General features: G+C 63.9%; 2 protein-coding genes across 6 annotated transcripts; one reads left to right on the top strand and one right to left on the bottom strand.

Moving 5' to 3' along the window:
• Positions 1-3357: 3357 nt before the first annotated feature.
• LOC119142188 (D site-binding protein-like) lies at positions 3358-9685 on the top strand. 2 transcript variants are annotated; one of them, XM_037374899.1, is made up of 4 exons: positions 3358-3486; positions 4516-4694; positions 6206-6391; positions 7502-9685. In XM_037374899.1, the coding sequence occupies exons 2-4, from the start codon at positions 4626-4628 to the stop codon at positions 7715-7717; spliced, it is 471 nt and encodes a 156-aa protein (XP_037230796.1). In that variant the 5' UTR covers positions 3358-3486; positions 4516-4625; the 3' UTR covers positions 7718-9685. The 2 variants fall into 2 exon arrangements, with proteins under 2 accessions (XP_037230796.1, XP_037230797.1); XM_037374900.1 differs by lacking the exon at positions 3358-3486 and adding an exon at positions 4035-4252.
• Positions 9686-10612: 927 nt separating this feature from the next.
• LOC119142183 (sphingosine kinase 2-like) lies at positions 10613-19895 on the bottom strand. 4 transcript variants are annotated; one of them, XM_037374888.1, is made up of 6 exons: positions 19490-19895; positions 18142-18285; positions 16570-16664; positions 16364-16479; positions 11398-13025; positions 10615-11361 (listed from the first exon to the last, which is right to left on the bottom strand). In XM_037374888.1, exons 1-6 carry the CDS (start codon positions 19869-19871, stop codon positions 10721-10723), a joined length of 3006 nt encoding a protein of 1001 aa, XP_037230785.1. In that variant the 5' UTR covers positions 19872-19895; the 3' UTR covers positions 10615-10720. The 4 variants fall into 4 exon arrangements, with proteins under 4 accessions (XP_037230787.1, XP_037230785.1, XP_037230783.1 ...); XM_037374889.1 differs by having other exon boundaries at positions 10616-12410; positions 12519-13025; XM_037374886.1 differs by having other exon boundaries at positions 10615-13025.
• Positions 19896-20099: the final 204 nt, after the last annotated feature.

Below are 20099 nucleotides of genomic sequence, written 5' to 3'. Positions count from 1 at the left end.
ATTTTATTTGGGGTTCAATCAATTTAGGTTGAGAAACAATAAGCAGAAACAGCGCTGGGTGCGCAGAAAACTCAATTAGTTCCACCACACGCACCCTTGAGTCCTGAAAGCAGCGTCTTTTATGCCCGGATCGTGAGCAATCCCCTCTCGCCGGATGTTCCTCCCGCTCTTTCCCCGATGGGCCGTTAGGGTACGCCTTCTCCTCCTATTGGCTCTCCTTTGGCGCGCTTTTTCAAATCTCAAGGTCTTTGTTTCCTTTGGTGGGCCTTCCCTGGCGTGGTTTCGCTTTCGTTACCTCCTTCAGGCCTTCCCTTCAGGCCTTCCCTGGCGTGGTTTCACTTTCGTTACCTCCTTCAGGCCTTCCCTGGTGTGGTTTCACTTTCCTTATCTCCTTCGGGCCTTCCCTGGCCTGGTTTCGCTTTCGTTATCTCCTTCAGGCCTTCCCTGGCGAGGTTTCACTTTCGTTATCTCCTTTGGTGGGCTTTCCCTGGCGTGGTTTCGCTTTCGTTATCTCCTTTGGTGGGCTTTTCCAAGCAGCTATTGCCTCAGGGGAAGGGGAAGCCATCACATTGTCTCAAAGGAGAACCACACACACCCACTCACCACAACTGCGATCCAGGTCCAAGATTTACACAGGGTACAACAATTACACTTACCACAGTGCATTCTATTTTTGACATGAATCATGACTGCGTTTATCACAATCCCCCCTTTTGTTTCTGTTTACCTTATCGATTCATGTCTTAGTTTCCAATGCTCAAATCAAACAGGGACAAGTAACAACCCCAAAAAAATTATTAGTCAAGTAAAACATTGAATTAAACAGGGATAAGTAACAACCCCCCAAAATATTTCCAAGACTATAACACAAACAGGGATAAGTAACAACCCCCCAAATTATTAATCAGGTAAAACATTGAATTAAACAGGGATAAGTAACAACATCCCAAGTATTCCCAAGAGTATAACACAAACAGGGATAAGTAACAACCCCCCAAATATTCCCAAGTGTATAACACTCGCTTCGGTAACTCAATTACATACAACAATTGGTAAGATTAAATAGTTACCCTTTGTTATAATTTTAACTAGTTTTACAAACACATTTTTAGCAACTGTGGGAACTTCATGTTTGACTCCTGTTTTCATCTCATGATAAAACAAGCTAGGTAACAAACGATTAACAAACAAACAAATGATTAACAAACAAAAATCTTCTCCTTTCTTTACCCATCCCTCTGTTTTCTTAATATAAAGTTGGAAGTATAAAGGGTGTCCACACCTTCCCACAGGGTTCCAATCAGGACCCTTATCAAGAGAGGTCCGGTCAGGATCATAATGCTCAGCGGTCACCGCCCCAGGGGCTGCAGCCCTGGCAGACCTTGTCAGCTGCAGCACCGATTCCCTCCTGATATGGAGAAATAGTGCAAAATAGGGACAATAAACATCGATTGTGATTGTATATGTCTGCTCAAAGAGTGTAGGTATGGTGATTGGTCACGCAACCGTATAGTTTTAAGGAAATACCTGCTCAAGGAGTATAGGTGTGGTGATTGATCACGTAACCATATAAATTTAAGGAAATACCTACTCTTCTTCCTCTAACAAAGGGGCTATTTATAAAAAGGATGAGAAACATTCTAATGTTATCTAGAGATCTCCTTGCTAAAGAGAACCAGATGATGGACACAAGGACATGAATTAGTTGCAAACTTGCAAGACCACCACATTCCAGGAAAAGGACTGATAAGCTAATTAACATACGAAGTGAGAGTAGGCGGGTTTAGGTAACGAATATGTATAAGCGTCAGTTGAACATTCGTTTGTTTTATTGTATAAATATGAGATGCTTCCTCACTTCGGGCATGCACGCTTGTGGTGGAGCAATCCCCCATGCATCTGCGTGCAACAAACATACCTACTTTATAACTTTCGAGTTATAGATTTTAATTCCGTATGTCACTCCGGTCTTGCCCTCTCCAATTTTATCAAAGTGTGGGACTCCCAACATAACAAACACCAACAGAGGTCCTGGAAAATTAGGGAAGAGCAAGTTCAACAAGCTACTAAAGATAACATCGGTTCTCTTGTACTTTAAAATTTTTGTAAATTCAACTACCCTTTTACGGAAGTCAATATAAATTTCCCCAGCTGTTACATCAAGCTCTTTTAAATTCAATCTTTACGTTTTTAATAATAGGAACGCTGAAAGTGTTACTGAAATCTTGGAATGAAGAATTTATCAACACCAATGTGATGTAGATAAGCAGACACTTCTTCATTGACGGCTGGGTGCATGAGTGAGTCCTCTCACGATCCACGCACACAAAGTTTCAAAATCATACACCTTATATAGAACTTATTCGTACATATTCATTAAGTATTCATGCATAAACATTATATTTCCCGAAAATCATTAACATACTCTCCTCCCATATCTGATTCTGCGCAGTAAAGGTTAGAAAGGTCTGGAAATGGGCCTGAGGTATGATTTGGGTGGGTGGTGTATGAGTCGGTGGTCGTGATCTCCCCCTGCCGGAATTACCTTTTACTAAAGTTCACGGTTTCTTGGCAGGTAACTACAAATTGTTCCAGTCAACTCTCCCCAGTTCTATTAATTCTATATTCTGACGTTTCAGTACACTTTCTACATACAGAAGACGAGTCAAATACAAAGAAATCGGTAAAATCCCAAATTTGTTACCTAAGTTTTAAACAATGATTCTAGCCCATTTTTCTGGCCTTGGTACAGTGCTGTATAGAGGATTTCATAGCAGCTTTTGCTGTGCAACTACAATGTAATTAAAATATATTTCTTATTCCAAATGATTTTATAAAATCAAATAAAGTCGATTAATTCTAACTTATTAGCAGATTTTTAAAGAAAGGTTCCGCTGTCGCTCCTACTACCAAAGCTGTATCTCTACTTGCTGGACATCCCAAAGGGATGTGCCAAACTGTGGGCCGTTCAGCTCCGGTATCAAAAAAACCCCCATCGCTTTGGTAAAACAGGGTCGGGCCCCGCCCACCTCGCTACGTCCCATTGGCTAAATCTAGGTCAGACCGCCCCCTCCTCCTCCCCTCCCGCCCGCCCCCGCGCGGCGCCCATGGCCGCGCCGCATGACCGCTGGCCGCGCCCCCTGCCCTTCTATTGGCTGAAGCTGGCGACAGGGGGCGTGGCCCGGTGGATGGGTGGAGCTCCACCCTTTGCGGGGAGGGGCGGGGCGACACCTGCAGTGGAGGCGGGGATTGGCGAGGGAGTGAGGCGGCAGTGACCAATGAGGGGAGCGCAACGTGCGCGGAGGGGGCGGAGCTTCCACCCAGCGACGTCCCGCCCCTCGAGGTTGTGGGCGGGGAGAAGGGCGTGGCCAGCAGGCAGCGAGGGCGCTGATAAGCGGACAGGCTGAGTGGGGGCGTGGCCTCCTGGGGGCGCAGCGCCCCCGCGGGCGGCTCATGCCGAGGGCACGGCGGGGCGCGGGGCGGCAGGTCGGCATCGGGGGGGCGGGCACCGGGCGGGGGGGCACCGGGATCGGGGAAGGGGGGGGTTATAGGGGGACACCGGGACTGGGGGGGTCACCGGGACCCCGGGGGGGCGGCACCGGGATGGGGGGGGGCACCGGATTGGGGGGCTATTACGGATTCCAGGATCGGGGGGGGCACCGGGATGAGGGGTGGCACCGGATTTGGGGGGGGGCTATGGGTGTCACCGGGACCGGAGGAGTAGCCGGGACCCGGGGGGAGGCCTATGGGGGGGTACCAGGACCGGAGGGGGTACCGGGACCCCGGGGTGGGGGTACCGGGATGGGGGGGGGAAACCGGGAAGGGGGGGCACAGGGACCCGGGGGTGGGGGTGGTAGCGGGATGGGGGGGGGGCCAAGGGGGGTGTACCAGAACCGGGCGGGGGGGGGGCAGCAGGACCCGGGGGCGAAGCGGGATGGGGCGGCACCGGGATGGGGGCGGCAATGGGGGGGCATCAGAACCCGGGGGCGCACCGAGCGGGGGGGTCGCCGGGGGGAGGGGGGGCACCGGGACCCAGAGATGGAGCTGGGACCCGGCCGGGGGGGTGGGGGGGGAGGAGGGGAAAGATTGCCCCCACCCGTGGGACCCCCACGCTGAAGCGGCGGGGGGGTGGGGGGGTGACCTGGGATCGCCCCCTCTCCCCCCCGGGCTTCCGCTCCCACGCGGGGGGTGAAATCCGCCCCTCCCCCCCCCCCCCCCCCCCCCCGTGGGAGCCAGCCCGGGGTCGCCTGAGGTGAGGGCGCACGTGGGGGGGGGGGGGGGCGGAGTTCCCACGTGAGCGCCGCACGTGCGCGTGTCCCCCTTCCCCCCCCCCAACGAGGTCCCGTGTCCCCCACGCGTGTCCCGCCGTCACGTGCGGCCGGTCACGTGACCCCGCGGATTTAATTCGGGGGGGGGAGGGGTGGATGAGGGATGAGTGGGAGGGGGGGGAGATGTCTCGCCCCACCCCACCCCACGCGCCGTGACGCGTGCCCGTGCCCCCCCCCCCCCCCGCAGGATGGAGGAGGCGGGTGGGTGTCGCGGGGCCTTCGTGGGGCCCCCCGCCCCTCCCCCCCCGTGGGAACGTCCCGGGGCCGGCGGCGGGGAGCTGGAATACGTGGATCTGGATGAATTCCTGCGGGAGCACGGGCTGCCCCCCAGCCCCGAGCCCCCCCCCGCCCACGAGAGACCCCCCGGTGGGTGCCGCGCGTGGGGGGGGAGGGGCGTGGACCGCGCGTGGAAAGGGGGCGGGGTGGGCTCCCTCCTCCCCCCACCGGGTTCACCAGTTATAGGAGGGGAGGGGGCATTTGTGTGGAGGGAGGGGGGAGTCTCTGGTGTGTGAGGGCGTTCACGCGTGGGGGGGTGTCCCGGGGGGGGACAAACGGGGGGGGACACGAGTGGGGGGGGGCAGTGAGGGCTCCCCTTTCCGGGGGCTCCCGTTATAGGAGGGGAGGAGGCACTTGGGGGAGGGGGGGAGCCTGGGGGGGGAGGGGGAGGGGTGTCGGCTCGTGGGGGGAAGGTCCCGGGGGGGGGACACGAGTGGGGGAGGAGGGGGGAAGCACATGTGGAAAGGGGGTGGGGAGAGCCCCCCCCCCCACTGGGACACAGTTTAGGAGGGAGGGGGCACTTTTAGTGGGGGAGGGGGGAGGCTCAGGTGGGGGGGGGCACATGTGGGTGGGGGACACTAGTGGGGGGGGCGGGGACCACGTGTGGAAAGGGGGTGGGGAGGGCACCCCCTCCCCCCACCGGGGGCAGCTGTTACAGGAGGGGAGGGGGCACTTGTGGGGGGGAGGGGAGGAGTTTCAGGGGGGGTTGTCCACGCATGGGGGGCGGAGTCTCGGGGGGGGACACGACACGTGGGTGGGGGACACGAGTGGGGGAGGAGGGAGGCACCACGTGTGGACCGACCCCTATCACCTGCCCCCTATCGCGATACCCCCCTGGATGCCCCCCCATTGCAATAGGGACCCCCCCCCAATGCCCGATCACATCACGACAGGTTCCCGCTGCATTGCAATAGCCCCCCTCCCATCATGATATGACCCCCTATTGCAACTATCGCCTCCCACCCTGTCACAATACACACCCCCCAATACCGTCGCATTGCAATAGAGACTCCCCAATGCCTGACCACATCACCATAGGAATCCCCCACATTGCGATGGCTCCCCCCCATTGCAATATGACTCCCTATCACAACAGACCGCACCCTATCGCCTTCCTCTGTTGCGATACACACACCCCATTGTAATAGGGACCCCCCAATTCCTGACCACATCATGACAAGCCCCCCCCGGTGCGTCACGATATCCCCCCTTCCATTGTGATATGACTCCCTATCACAACAGACCGCACCCTATCGCCTTCCTCTGTTGCGATACACACACCCCATTGTAATAGGGACCCCCCAATTCCTGACCACACCATGACAAGCCCCCCCCGGTGCGTCACGATATCCCCCCTTCCATTGTGATATGACTCCCTATCACAACAGACCGCCCCCTATCGCCTTCCTCCTGTTGCGATACACACCCCCCATTGTAATAGGGACTCCCCAATTCCTAACCACATCGTGACAAGTCCCCCCGCCCGTCGCGATATCCCCTCTCCCATTGCGATATGACCCCCTATCGCGACAGAGCGCCCCCTATCGCCTCTCCGGGGGTCCTATCGGGGCAGGCTCAGGACTATCGCCCTCCCCCCGCAGCCCCCGGCCCGCCCCGGGCCCCCCCCACCCCTCCGGCGCCGGGGGAGCCGCTGCTGGAGGCGGAGCTGGGGGGGGGCGGGGGGGGGACCCTTCGACCCCCGGCGGCTCCGCTTCTCCCAGGACGAGCTGCGCCCCCAGCCCATCGCCAGGAAGGCGCGGAAGGTGCACGTGCCCGAGGAGCAGAAGGTGGGGGCGGGGGGGGAGGGGCAGGGGGTGTGGGGGGGCGATATTGGGGGGGGAGAGGGATGGGAGGGTGTGGTTTTAGGGTGGAGAGGGCGGGGGGGCGGTATTGGGGGGCGGGGGGGGGGATGGGTGGCATTGGGGCGGGCAGCAGCTGGGGGGGTCCCAGGTTTCGGGGGGGATCCCAGATTTCGGGGGGGGGGGTTCAGGGGGGTACCATATTTTGGGGAGGGTCCCACATGTCTGGGGGTGGATCCCAGATCTCAGAGGTGGATCCCAGGTTTCAGGGGGGGTGTCCCAGATCTCGGGGGGGTCCCAGTGTTTTGGGGGTGGATCCCAGATTTCGGGGGGTGTCTCAGGTTTGTTGGGGGGGATCCCAGATTTTGGGAGGGGGATCCCAGTTTAAGGGGGTGTCCCAGTTTTTTTGGGGGGTCCTACATGTCTTGTTGGGGGGATCCTGGGTTTCAGGGGGGTGGATCCCAGATCTCAGGGTGGATCCCAGATTTGGGGGGGGGTCCCAGATTTCAGGGGGTGGATTCCGGGTTTAAGGGGGTGTCCCAGTTTTTGGGGGAGAGTCCTACATGTCAGGCTGGATCCCAAACCTCAAGGGTGGATCCCAGGTTCTGGCGGGGGGGACGTCCCGGGTTCCAGAGGGAGGGTCCCAGGTTTGTGGGGGGGGTCCCACCTGTCTGGGGGTGGATCCCAGGTTTCAGGGGGGGGGTCTCAGATTTTCGGGGGTGGATCCCAGGTTTCGGGGGGGGTCCCAGGTTTTGGGGGAGAGTCCCATATGTCTGAGGCTGGATCCCAGACCTCAGGGGTGGATCCCAGGGTTTGGGGGTGAATCCCTATATTTTGGGGGGTGGGGGGTGTCCCAGGCTCCAGAGGGGGGGTCCCAGGTTTGTTGGGGTGGGTCCCACCTGTCTGGGGGTGGATCCCAGGTTTCAGGGGGGGGGTCTCAGATTTTCGGGGGTGGATCCCAGGTTTCGGGGGGGGGGGGGGGTCCCAGGTTCCAGAGGGGGGGTCCCACCTGTCTGGGGGTGGATCCCAGATCTCAGGGGTGGATCCTAGGTTTCGGGGTGGGTGTCCCATATTCCGCCCCCCCCCCCATCCCATCAGGACGAGAAGTACTGGAGCCGGCGCAGCAAGAACAACGCGGCGGCCAAGCGGTCGCGGGACGCGCGGCGGCTGAAGGAGAACCAGATCTCCGTCCGCGCCGCCTTCCTGGAGCGGGAGAACGCGGCGCTGCGGCAGGAGGTGGCGGCCGCCCGCCGGGAGCTGGCACGGTTCCGCGCCCTCCTGGCACGCTACGAGGCCCGGCACGGCGCCCTGTAGGGCCCTGGCACGGCTCGGAGCCCTGGGGGATCCTGGCACGGCTCGGAGCACTGGGGGATCCTGGCACGGTTCAGCACGGCTCGGAGCCCTGGGGGATCCTGGCATGGTTCAGTGCTCACTTTGACCCTGGCTTGGTGTCCTGAGGGATCCTGGCACGGTTCAGCACGGCTCGATGTCCTGGGGGATCCTGGCATGGGTCAGCACGGTTTGGAGCCATGTGGGATCCTGGCACAGTTCAGTGCTGATCCGACCCTGGCACAGAGTCGTGTGGGATCCTGGCACGGCTCGGTACAGTTCGGCACGGGTCGGAGCCCTGGGGGATCCTAGCACGGCTCAGCACAGATCCCCGTAGGGATCCCAGCACTGCACAATCCAGCACACTGCCCCGCAAGGATCCTGGCCCAGCCCAGCCCAGCCCAGCCTGGCATGGATCCCTGTTGGGATCCCAGCACTGGGATCCCGGCACAGCTCTGGAATCCGGCACTGGCACAGCTGGAGCGGGACACTGGGAGGGAGAAGTGGCTGGGACCCGGGATCCAGAGGGATTGGGAGCAGCCTGGGAATGGGGCTGGGGTCTACCTCTGGGATCTGGCACCAGGATCCAGCAGCAGGACCTAGGACTGCCATCCAGCTCTGGGATCTGGCAGTGGGATCCAGTACTGGGATCTGACACCGGGATCTGGCAATGGAATTTAGGACGGGGATCTGGCACTGGGATCCAGCAGCAGAATCTAGGACTGGCATCCAGCTCTGGGATCTGGCAATGGAATCTGGGACTGGGATTCAACTCTGGGATCGGGCATTGGAATCAAGTGGGATCCAGCTTTGGGATCAGGCACCAGGATCTGGCAATGGAATCTAGGACTAGGATCCAGCACCAGGATCTAGCAATGGAATCAAGGACTGCGATCCAGCTCTGGGATGTGGCACCGGAAACTGGCAACAGAATCTAGGACTGGGATCTTTCCCTGGGATCCAGCAACAGAATGCAGCTCTGGGATCTGGCCCCAGCATCCAGTGATGAGATCTGGCCCTGGGATTCAGCACCAAGATCCAGCAGTGGGATCCAGCACCAGGATCAGGCCCTGGCATCTGGCACCAGGATTCAGCATCAGGATCTGGCACCAAGATCTAGCACTGGGATCTGGCAGCAGGATCGGGCCCCAGGATGAGGCGCTGTGATCCAGCACCGGATCGGGCCCTGGGCCCCAGCACCGGATCCAGCCAGACCCCAGTTCCACAACCGGGATCTGGGTCCATCCGGAACCGACCCAGTCTGGGCGGGGGGAGGGGCACTGGGACAGGTCACACCGCCCCCCTCCCCACCCCCCCCGGGGGATCGGGGTGTCCCCCAGGACGGACTGTGCCCCTCCCCCCCCCACGCTGGGCACCTGGGACCCCCCCCGGAATGCCCCTCCCCCCCCATGGGGGTCCCCTGTGCCCCTCCCCCCCCTTGTAAATATTTATTCCCCGGCCCCACCCGGGGCTGGTTTAAAGCACAACGGGGGTGGGGGGGGAGGGGCGGGCGTCCGTGCCTCTCTCCCCTCTCCCCCTTCCTGCACCCCACAGACCCCTCCCCGCCCCGGGACAACCTGGGGGGGGAGGGGGTAACCTCCGGATACTTGGGTCCCCTCCTCCATTCCTCCCAGTAACCCATTCCCAGTTAAGGCCAGTAGTGTTACTGGGAGAGGGGTGGGGGTGGGGCATCCCCGGACGCCTGCCCCCTCCCCCCCCCCCCAGTTTAGGCCTGAAGCCAGCACGTCGTACCCCTCCCCCCCCTCCCCGGGGGGACCCAGGCGTCCAGGCCCCCTCCCCCCCCCGCACTTTGACCACTTTACTGCCCCTCCCCCACCCCCCCGCACGTGGGTTTTGGGGGTCGCGACCCCCCCACCCCCAAACAGGGGGGAGGGGCCGGCCATGGGGGGGGGGGAGGGGCTTTTGTACAGAATAATAAACCTCTGACCCTGCTGCGGGTTGCAGCCTGAACTGGGAGGCCAAACTGGGGACACTGGGATTAAGGAGGTTGGGGGCACAAGGAGGACAAACTGGGAGCACTGGGGTGGGGGATGGGTAGTGCAGAACCCACGCGTGTGCAGCCCCGCCCCTCTCCCTCCCTCGCGCGACCCCTCCCCCCCCCCCACCCCCCCAAGGACTGAGCTCACTCCACGCTCGGGCTTTATTGCATAGGTCGGGGGGGGAGGGGCGGGGGCACCACGCCCCCCCCGGGGCCTTTGGGGAGGGGGGGCGTGGGTGGGGGAGGGGTGACCCCCTGTGGGGGGTGGGGGGTCCTGGGGTCAGCAGAGGAGTCACACCTGCCCCCTCCCCCCCTCCCAAAGGCTGGGTCCCACGGGGACCCCCATGTCCCCTCCCCCACCGGGCTCCCTCGGGGACCCCAGACCCATTAGGGGGCCCCACCCCACTAAATCCCCTTAGGATCCCCCCCCCTTCCCCCTCAGGGTCCCCCCACCCCCCACCCACGGGTCTATCCGTGTCCGTGGGGGTGGGGAATGGGGTGCCTGGGGGGAGGCTGAGGGTGGGCGCCCCCCTCCCCTCCCTTACCCCCCCCAGCCCCCTCCCCCTCAGAGCCCCCCTCGCCCCGGGTCTATCCCTGCCCATGGGGGTTTCGGGGGGGGTGGGGGTTCGGGGTGCAGGGTGGGGGGCTGGGAGTGGGTGGGTGCCCCCCCTCTTTCCCACCCCTACAACCCCCTCCCCCTTAGAGCCCCCCTCCCCCCCAACTACATCCCTGTCCATGGGGGGTGGGTGAGGGTGGGTGGGGGGTGCCGGGGGGGGGCGCTGGCGGGGCCGGGGATGGGGGGGGGGGGGGCGGGGGTGGGTGGGTGCCCCCCCCCTTACCCACCCCTACAACCCCCTCCCCCTTAGTCACCCCCTCCCCCTCTGAGCCTCTTACCCCCCCAGCTACATCCATGTCCGGGGGGGTGTGGGGGGCGGTGCCGGTTGGGGGGAGGCGGGGGGGGGGGGTGGGGGGGTGGTCGCCCCCCCCCCTCAGGGCGCGGCGGGGGTCAGCAGCCTGGCCAAGCCCCGGTGAATTTGCCCCTGGAGGGGTCCGTACTCCACGCGCTCCCCATCCACCGTCAGGACCCCCCGCGGGGTGAGGGGCTCCAGGCGGAAGGCGCGAGCAGGGACACGCGCCAGGGGGGGGCGTGGGGGGGCGTCCCCCCCTCCCCCACCCCCAGCCCCAGCCCGGCTCATGGCCAACAGTGCCCGTAGCAAAGCCCCCCGGGAGACCCCCCCCCGCACGTAGCAGAGGTGGATGAGGCCGTCGTCGGGGCGCGCGCAGGGGGCGGCCACCAGTTCGGCCCCCAGGTGGGACTGGTAAATGGCCAACACCAGTATGAAGTCCCCTTCCAGTGTCACCCAACTGGGAGGGACCGGCTGGCTGAGGGGGACCAGTAAATCGTCGATGGGGCCACGGGCGGGGGAGGGGGCAAGAGGGGAGGGGGGTTGGTGGGGTGTATAGGCGGTGGCGGTAGCACCAGGGACGTTGGTGGCACCTTGGACTTTGGTGACATTGTCACCTGGGGTGGCACCAGGCACCTTGGTGGCACCGTCACTTGGGGTGTCCCTTGGGTTGAGGGTGGCACCAGGAACCTTGGTGGCACCTTGGACCTTGGTGGCATTATCACCTGGGGTGGCACGAGGGATAGCGGTGACCTTGTCACTTGGGGTGTCCCCTGGGATGGGGATGGCACCTGGGATGTTGGTGGCACCTTGGACCTTGATGGCACAGTCACTTGGGGTGTCCCCAAGGCTAAGAGTGTCCCCACATGCTCTGGTGGCCCCATCACTTGTGGTGGCATCGTGCACCATGGTGGCCCCATGTCCTGGGGTGTCCCCTTGCACCGTGATGTCCCCGTGTCCGGGGGTGGCCCCATGTCCTGGGGTGTCACCTCCCATGTCTCCAGCAGCAGCACCCCTCTGGGGGTTGTCCCCAAGATCCAGGGTGGCACCAGGATCCACGTTGTCCCCAAGACCTGGGTTGTCCCCAGGTCCCGGGTTGTCCCCAGGTCCCAGAGTCTCCTCACGATCCACGTTGTCCCCAAGTCTTGAGGTGTCCCCAAGCTTTGCAATGTCCTTAAGATCCAGGTTGTCCCCAAACCCTTGGATGTCTCCAAGCCCTTGTCTGACCCCAAAGCTTGTGTTGTCCCCAAGTCCTTGGTTGTCCCCAAGATCCAGGTTGTCCCCACCCCCTTGCTTGACCCCAAAGCTTGGGCTGTCCCCAAGCTGTTGGTTGTCCTTAAGATCCAGGTTGTCCCCAAGATCCGGATTGTCCCCAACCCCTTGCTTGACCCCAAAGCTTGGGGTGTCCCCAAACCCTTGGTTGTCCTTAAGATCCAGGTTGTCCCCAAGCCTTGGGTTGTCCCCAGACTCTTCCTTGACCCCAAGCCTTGTGCTGTCCCCAAGATCCAAATTGTCCCCAATGCTTGGGTTGTCCCCAAAGCCTTGGTTGACCCCAACGCTTGGGTTGTCCCCAAAGCCTTGGTTGACCCCAACGCTTGGGTTGTCCCCAAAGCCTTGGTTGACCCCAGCGCTTGGGTTGTCCCCAAAGCCTTGGTTGACCCCAGCGCTTGGGTTGTCCCCAAACCCTTGGTTGACCCCAGCGCTTAGGTTGTCCCCAAACCCTTGGTTGACCCCAACGCTTGGGTTGTCCCCAAACCCTTGGTTGACCCCAAGCCTTGGTTTGTCCCCAAACCCTTGGTTAACCCCAAGCCTTGGGCTGTCCCCAAACCCTTGGTTAACCCCAAGCCTTGGGCTGTCCCCAAACCCTTGGTTAACCCCAAGCCTTGGGTTGTCCTCAAGATCCAAGTTGTCCCCAAGCCCTTGGCCATCCCCAAGCCCTTGGCCATCCCCAAGCTCCACGCTGTCCCCAACCCCCCCGCCCTCCCCCTCCGGCGTCCCCGCTTCGCTGCTCCCCCCCCCGGCGCAGAGCCCCAGATCGGAGAACGCGCGTGGCAGGGGGGCGGCGGGGGTGCCCTGGGTGGTGACCTGGGGGACGTCGGCGGTGGCGCTGCGGGGGACGGCGGGCAGGTAGGAGAGGCGGCCGCGGTAGGTGTGCAGGGCCAGCAGGCGGGCGGCCGCGCCCAGCGCGAAGCGAGCGGGACCCAGGCGCCGCAGCCGCTCGCTCTCGATGTCCACGTCGGCCACCAGGCCCCAGGCCACGCTCAGGAAGGAGAAGACACGTGTCCCCGAGGCCGTTGTCACCGACACCAGGTCCAAGGGTGACGGTGTCCCCCGGCACAGCAGCACGGCGCAGTTCTGCAGCAGGGACAAGCCCAGCGCCGGGGCCAGCCTGGGGCGGGGACACAGGGGGGGGACAGGTCATGGTGGGGGTGTGGGAGGGGGATGTGGCACAGGGGGGACACGGAAAGGGGACAAAGTACAGGGACATGGCACATGCAGGGGACATGGCATGGGGGGACAGCACATGGGGGGACATGGGAAGGGGACATGTCACATGTGGGGACGTGGAAAGGGGACAGGTCACATTTGCGGACACAGTGGGAGGACAAACTACAGGGACATGGGACATGCTGCGGACACGGCACGGGGACACGGCACATCTAGGGGACATGGAAAGGGGATGGGTCACATCAGGGGACACGGAAAGGGAACATGGCATGTGGGGGGACACGGTGGGGGGGACAAAGTACAGGGACATGGCACGTGCAGGGGACATGGAAAGGGGACATTGCATGGGGGGGGGACGTGGCACGTGGGGGGACACTGTGGGGACAAACTACAGGGACATGGCACATGCAGGGGACACAGAAAGGGGACATGGCACATGTGGGGACATGAAAAGGGACGGGACATGTTTGGGGACACGGTGGGAGGACAAACTACAGGGACACGGCACATACAGGGGACACGACGTGGGGACATGGCACATGTAGGGACATGGGAAAGGGACACGTCACATGTGGAGACATGGAAAGGGGACAGGTCACATTTGGGGACATGGTGTGGGGACAAACTACAGGGACACAGCATGGCACAGGGACATGGCACGGGGACATGGCATATCCAGGGAACATGGCATGGGGACATGGCAGGGGGATGTGGCACGGGGGGACACTGTGGGGACAAACTACAGGGACATGGGACATGCTGCGGACACAGCATGGGGACACGGCACATCTAGGGGACATGGAAAGGGGATGGGTCACATCAGGGGACACAGAAAGGGAACATGGCATGTGGGGGGACACGGTGGGGGGACAAAGTACAGGGACACGGCACGTGCAGGGGACATGGAAAGGGGACATTGCATGGGGGGGGACGTGGCACGTGGGGGGACACTGTGGGGACAAACTACAGGGACATGGCACATGCAGGGGACACAGAAAGGGGACATGGCACATGTGGGGACATGAAAAGGGACGGGACATGTTTGGGGACACGGTGGGAGGACAAACTACAGGGACACGGCACATACAGGGGACACGACGTGGGGACATGGCACATGTGGGGACATGGGAAAGGGACACGTCACATGTGGAGACATGGAAAGGGGACAGGTCACATTTGGGGACATGGTGTGGGGACAAACTACAGGGACACAGCATGGCACAGGGACATGGCACGGGGACATGGCATATCCAGGGGACATGGCATGGGGACATGGCAGGGGGATGTGGCACGGGGGGGACACTGTGGGGACAAACTACAGGGACATGGGACATGCTGCGGACACAGCATGGGGACACGGCACATCTAGGGGACACGGAAAGGGGATGGGTCACATCAGGGGACACAGAAAGGGAACATGGCATGTGGAGGGACACGGTGGGGGGACAAAGTACAGGGACACGGCACGTGCAGGGGACATGGAAAGGGGACATTGCATGGGGGGGGACTTGGCACGTGGGGGGGACACTGGGGACAAACTACAGGGACACGGCACATGCAGGGGACACAGAAAGGGGACATGGCACATGTGGGGACATGAAAAGGGATGGGTCATGTTTGGGGACACGGTACGTGCAGGGGACACGACATGGGGACACAGCACATGATGGGACACAGGAAGGGGACATGTCACATGTGGGGAGATGAAAAGGGGATGGGTCACGTTTTTGGGGACACGGTGTGGGGACAAACTACAGGGACACGGCACATCCAGGGGACATGGCATGGGGACATGGCACATGTGGGGACACGGCAGGGGGTTGTGGCACGTGGGGGGACACTGGGGACAAACTACAGGGACATGGCACATCCAGGGGACACGGCGTGGGGACACGGCGCACACCAGTGCCACCCCCCACATCACACCCAGCCACCGACCCACAGCCCAGAGCCCCCCCCGTGTCCCCATGTCCCCCACATGCCCCAAGTATCCCCATGTCCCCCTATGTCCCCAAGTGTCCCCCCGTCCCCCATTATCCCCCTGTGCCCCCCACGTCCCCCCTCCTGCCATGTCCCCCACGTCCCCAAGTATCCCCCTGTGCCCCCCACATCCCCCCGTGCCCCCCATGTCCCCTGTATCCTCCATGTCCCCCCTTTCCCACTGTGTCCCCCAGTGTCCCACCATATCCCCCATGTCCCCCCTTTCCTGTTGTGTCCCCCTGTGTACCCCCCATATCCTTCATGTCCCCCAGTGTCCCCCCTTTCCCGCTGTGTCCCCCAGTGTCCCCCATATCCCCCTGTGTCCCCCAGCGTCCCCCCATATCCCGCCGTGTCCCCCAGTGTCCCCCCATATCTCCCATGTCCCACCGTGTCCCCCAGTGTCCCCAGCGTCCCCCCTTTCCCGCCGTGTCCCCCAGTGTCCCCCCATATCCCCCTGCGTCCCCAAGTGTCCCCCATATCCCATGTCCCCGAGTGTCCCCCATATCCACCATGTCCCCGTGTCCCCAAGTGTCCCCCAGCATCCCCCCTTTCCCGCCGTGTCCCCCAGCGTCCCCCCATATCCCCGTGTCCCCAAGTGTCCCCCAGCGTGCCCCCTTTCCCGCCGTGTCCCCCAGTGTCCCCCCATATCCCCGTGTCCCCCAGCGTCCCCCCTTTCCCCAAGTGTCCCCCCATATCCCCGTGTCCCCCAGTGCCCCCCCATATCTCCCATGTCCCACCGTGTCCCCCAGTGTCCCCAGCGTCCCCCCTTTCCCGCCGTGTCCCCCAGTGTCCCCCCATATCCCCCTGCGTCCCCAAGTGTCCCCCATATCCCATGTCCCCGTGTCCCCGAGTGTCCCCCATATCCACCATGTCCCCGTGTCCCCAAGTGTCCCCCAGCATCCCCCCTTTCCCGCCGTGTCCCCCAGCGTCCCCCCATATCCCCGTGTCCCCAAGTGTCCCCCCTTTCCCCAAGTGTCCCCCAGCGTGCCCCCTTTCCCGCCGTGTCCTCCAGTGTCCCCCCATATCCCCGTGTCCCCCAGCGTCACCCCTTTCCCCAAGTGTCCCCCCATATCCCCGTGTCCCCCAGTGCCCCCCCATATCTCCCATGTCCCCAAGTGTCCCCCATGTCCCCAAGTGTCCCCAAGTGTCCCCCCTGTCCCCAAGTGTCCCCCAGCGCCCCCCCATATCTCCCATGTCCCCAAGTGTCCCCCATGTCCCCAAGTGTCCCCAAGAGTCCCCCCTGTCCCCCCGTGTCCCCCAGCGTCCCCCCTTTCCCCCGTGTCCCCAAGTGTCCCCTACCCGGCGTGGCAGTTGATGGCGGCCGCCAGCGCGTTGCCGGACCCGCAGGGCAGGATCCCCAGCGGCATCCTCAGCGCTGCGGCCCAATCCGGCCGGTCCATCAGCCCGTTCACCACCTGGGGCAGGGGGACACACGATGACACATGTCACCTCTGTGTGTCCCCCCACCTGGGGACCCCCAAATTGGGGTGGGGGGGTGTCGTTACCTCGTAGAGGAGCCCATCCCCCGAGACGGTGACGATGCCGTCCCACTCGTCCAGCGTCAGCCCAGTCACCAGCTCCCGCGCGTGATTCGCGCGTTCTGGGGGGGGGGGACACACACACAAGGGTGACATCACTGGGGACTCCCGGGGACCCCCCCAAAACACCCCAGGGACCCCCAAATTCCCCTCCCCCCCCATGGCCTCCTGATCTTCTGCAGGGACCCAACACAAGCCCCCAGAGACCCCCAGCCCCAGGGACCCCCAACTCCCCCCAGGGACCCCCCCCAACCCACCCCCCAGACCCCTAAACCCCCCCAGAGACCCCCCCCAACCCACCCCCTGGACCCCTAAACCCTCCCAGAGACCCCCAACCCCTCCCCGGACCCCCGAACTCCCCTCAGGAACACCCCAACCCCCTCCAAGTCTCCCCAGAGACCCCCAAATCCCTGCCAGGGACCCCCAACCCCCCCCGAAAACTCCCCCCAGGAACCCCCCCAGCCCCCCCCCCAGGGACCCCCCAAACCACCCGGGGGACCCCCAGCAACCCCCAACCCCCCCCAGGGACCACCCCCCCCCATAGCCCCCCCTATGGCTCCCCCATGCTCCCCCCCAGCCCACTCACAGCCCCCTGAGCCCACCCAAAGCCCCCAGCCCACCAGGGAGCCCCCCAAGGACCCTCATGGCCCCCCAACCCCCCCCCCCATGGCTCCCCCCAGCCCCCAGGGACCCTCAAGCCCCCCATAGCCCCTCCATGATCCCACCCAGCCCACTCACAGCCCCCTGAGCCCACCCAAAGCCCCCAGCCCAGGTCCCCAGCCCCCCGGGGAGCCCCCCCAAACACCCCATGGCCGCCCTGGGACCCCCAAATCCCCCCTACATGGCCCCTCCTCAGCTCTGGGGACCCTCGAACCCCCCCATAGCCCCCTCATGCTTCCCCCCCCAGCCCACTCACAGCCCCCTGAGGCCCCCCAAAGTCCCTAGCCCCGGTCTGCAGCCCCCCCATCCCCCAGGGACCCCCAAACCCCCCACGGCAGCCCTGGGACCCCCAAACCCTCCCTCCATGGCCCTCCCCAGCCCCAGGACCCTCAAAACTCCCTAAAGGCCCCCATGCTCTCCCCCAGGCCACTCACAGGCCCCCCAAAACCCCCAGTCCAGGTCCCCAGCCCCCGGGAAGCCCCCCCCATAACTCCCCAAGGCCCCCCCCGGGACCCCCACACCCTCCCCATGGACTCAGAGACCCTCAAATCCCCCATAGACCCCCCTATGGCTCCCCAATACCCCCTCCGGCCCACTCACAGCCACCTGAGCCCCCCCAAAGCCCCCAGCCCAGGTCCCCAGTCCCACAGGGAGCCCCCCCGACTGCCCCATGCCCCCCCTAGGACCCCCAAATCCCCCCCATGCCCCCTCCCAGCCCCCAGGAACCCTCAAACCCCCCCATAGCCCCCCCCATGGCTCCTCAATGCTCCCACCCAGCCCACTCACAGCCCCTTGAGCCTCCCCAAAGCCCCCAGCCCAGGTCCCCAACCCCCTGGAGAGCCCCCCAGGGAGCCCCCCCAACCCCCCCATGCCCCCCACCGGTCTGGATGAGATTGAAGCTGATGTCAGCCTCGGTGATCATGGGCAGGACGTGGGTCTGGCACCAGCTCAGCGCCTGGCCCCGGCCCCCAAAGGGGTTCAGCAGCAGCAGCAGCCGCCGCCGCCGCGGCTCCAGGGGGATTCCTGCGGGAACGAGACCCCCGGGGTGCTGAGGGCCTGGATGGGACTCCCCCTCATCCCACAGACACCCCCCCAAACTTGGGGTGTCCATCCAGGACACCCCCCTAATCCTTAAACCCCACCATCTCAAGCTCCTTGGCTTGGGGGTCCCTCCCCACCCCACAGACCCCACCCCACAGACCCCACCCCACAGACCCCACCCCACAGACCCCACCCCAATCCCAGGGTCCTTGTCCTAGGGACCCCCCTCACAAACCCCCTCACACCTTGGGGAACCCTCCCCACCCCACAGACCCCCCCCACCCCACAGACCCCCCCCACCCCACAGACCCCCCCCCTTCCCTCCAGAGTCCTTGTCCTGGGGACCCTCCATCACCAACCCCCTCACACCTTAGGGGTCCCTCCCCACCCCACAGACCCCTCCCCCCAGGGTCCTTGTCCTGGGGACCCCCCATCCTAGAGCACCCCCCCCAACCCCCAGCTCCTTGTCCTGACCCCCACCCCCATCCCAGAGACTCCCCCCACCCCAGGGTCTTTGTCATGAGACCCCCCCCGTCCCATCCCAGAGGCCCCACCCCTCCCCAGGGTCCCCTGGAGACCCCCCCCGTCACCTGGGTCCTCTTGGGTGGGGGGGTGAGGGGGGGAGCGGTCCCAGACACCCCAAAATCCAAGAAAGGACCCAGACATCTGGGTGCTCCCCCCCCCAGACAAGACCCCCCACCCAGTGTCTGGGTGCCCCCCCAGAGGGGACCCCACACCCCCGCAGAGGGGATTCAGGCATCTGGGTGGCACCTCCCCCCCGCCCCGAAGAAGGGACACCCCCCCCGGGGGACCCCACCCCCCCCAGAGGGGACCCAGGCGTCTGGGTGGCGCCGTCCCCCCCCCAGGGCACCCACTTTCGGGCCGGACTCGTTCCACCGGCCCCGGCGGGTGCTGGGGAGGGGGGGGGGGGGTGTGCTGAGGGGGGGTGGGGAGCACCCCGGAAGCCTGGCTGCCCTCCCCATGCCCGGGGGGGTCCCAAATTCCCAGGCCCCCTCCCCAAGCCTCGAGCCCCCCTCCCCAACCTCTCAGCCCCTTCCCCACCCCCCTGAGCCCTCTCCTGAACCTCCCGAGCCCCACCCCCAAGCCCTCGAGACCCCTCCCCACCCCCCTGAGCCCCCTCTCCTCAAGCCTGGCCCCCTCCCCACCCCCCCGAGCCCCCCCTTACCAGCCTGGGGGGGCAGGGGGAGCCCCCGGACGAGGCAGCGGATGGCACGAGCCCAGCGCTCGGCCGTCGCCCGGTTTCCTTCATAGTGGGGGGCCACATCCACCCGGAACGTGGGGGCTCGGCGGCGGCGCCGGGGCCCTCCCGGGACCCCCCGGCAACGGAGGGGGTATGCGTAGACAGCAAAAAAAGCAGCGAGGGGGAGGGAGGGGGCCCGCAGCGTGTGGCAGCCCACCACGTCAGCCAGGCGCAGTGACCCCCCTGCCCCGGGGGGGCCCCCCGAGATCTGCAGTTCAGTGCGAGTCAACCGAAGGTGGAAGCGGGGTCCCCCCCCCGCGCCCGGGGGACCCCCAAAATCACCCTCCAGCAGCGGCTCCTGGGTCATCGGGGCGGGGGGGGGCGGCTCGGCCTGGGGGGAGGGGGAGATAAGGGGGTTGGGGATGGGGGGGGACAGGGTTGTCCCCCCCAATCCCAAAATCCCCACTGTAACCCCATCCCAGTAACCCCCATCCCCCACTGTGCCCCCATCCCAGTGCCCCGCCCAAACTACACGCCCCATATCCCCCATCCCAGTGACCCCCCCACCTCCCCCTCCATCCCGGTGCCCCCCTCC

The sequence above is a fragment of the Falco rusticolus genome, unplaced genomic scaffold (genome assembly GCF_015220075.1).
Source record: "Falco rusticolus isolate bFalRus1 unplaced genomic scaffold, bFalRus1.pri scaffold_78_arrow_ctg1, whole genome shotgun sequence".
In the NCBI taxonomy this organism is placed as follows: Eukaryota; Metazoa; Chordata; class Aves; order Falconiformes; family Falconidae; genus Falco; species Falco rusticolus.
Note: the sequence above shows the minus strand (reverse complement) of the source record. Positions and strands in the feature narration are given on the sequence as shown.

Coding starts and splice junctions, on each gene's coding strand:
- LOC119142188 (XM_037374899.1), top strand. CDS start 4,626: ATGAATTCCTGCGGGAGCACGGGCTGCCCCCCAGCCCCGAGCCCCCCC. Junction 4,695..6,205: donor CGCCCACGAGAGACCCCCCG/GTGGGTGCCGCG, acceptor CTCCCCCCGCAG/CCCCCGGCCCGCCCCGGGCC. Junction 6,392..7,501: donor ACGTGCCCGAGGAGCAGAAG/GTGGGGGCGGGG, acceptor CCATCCCATCAG/GACGAGAAGTACTGGAGCCG.
- LOC119142183 (XM_037374886.1), bottom strand. CDS start 19,871: ATGACCCAGGAGCCGCTGCTGGAGGGTGATTTTGGGGGTCCCCCGGGC. Junction 16,480..16,569: donor GGGATGGGCTCCTCTACGAG/GTAACGACACCC, acceptor CCCCTGCCCCAG/GTGGTGAACGGGCTGATGGA. Junction 13,026..16,363: donor GCCATCAACTGCCACGCCGG/GTAGGGGACACT, acceptor TCCCCGCCCCAG/GCTGGCCCCGGCGCTGGGCT.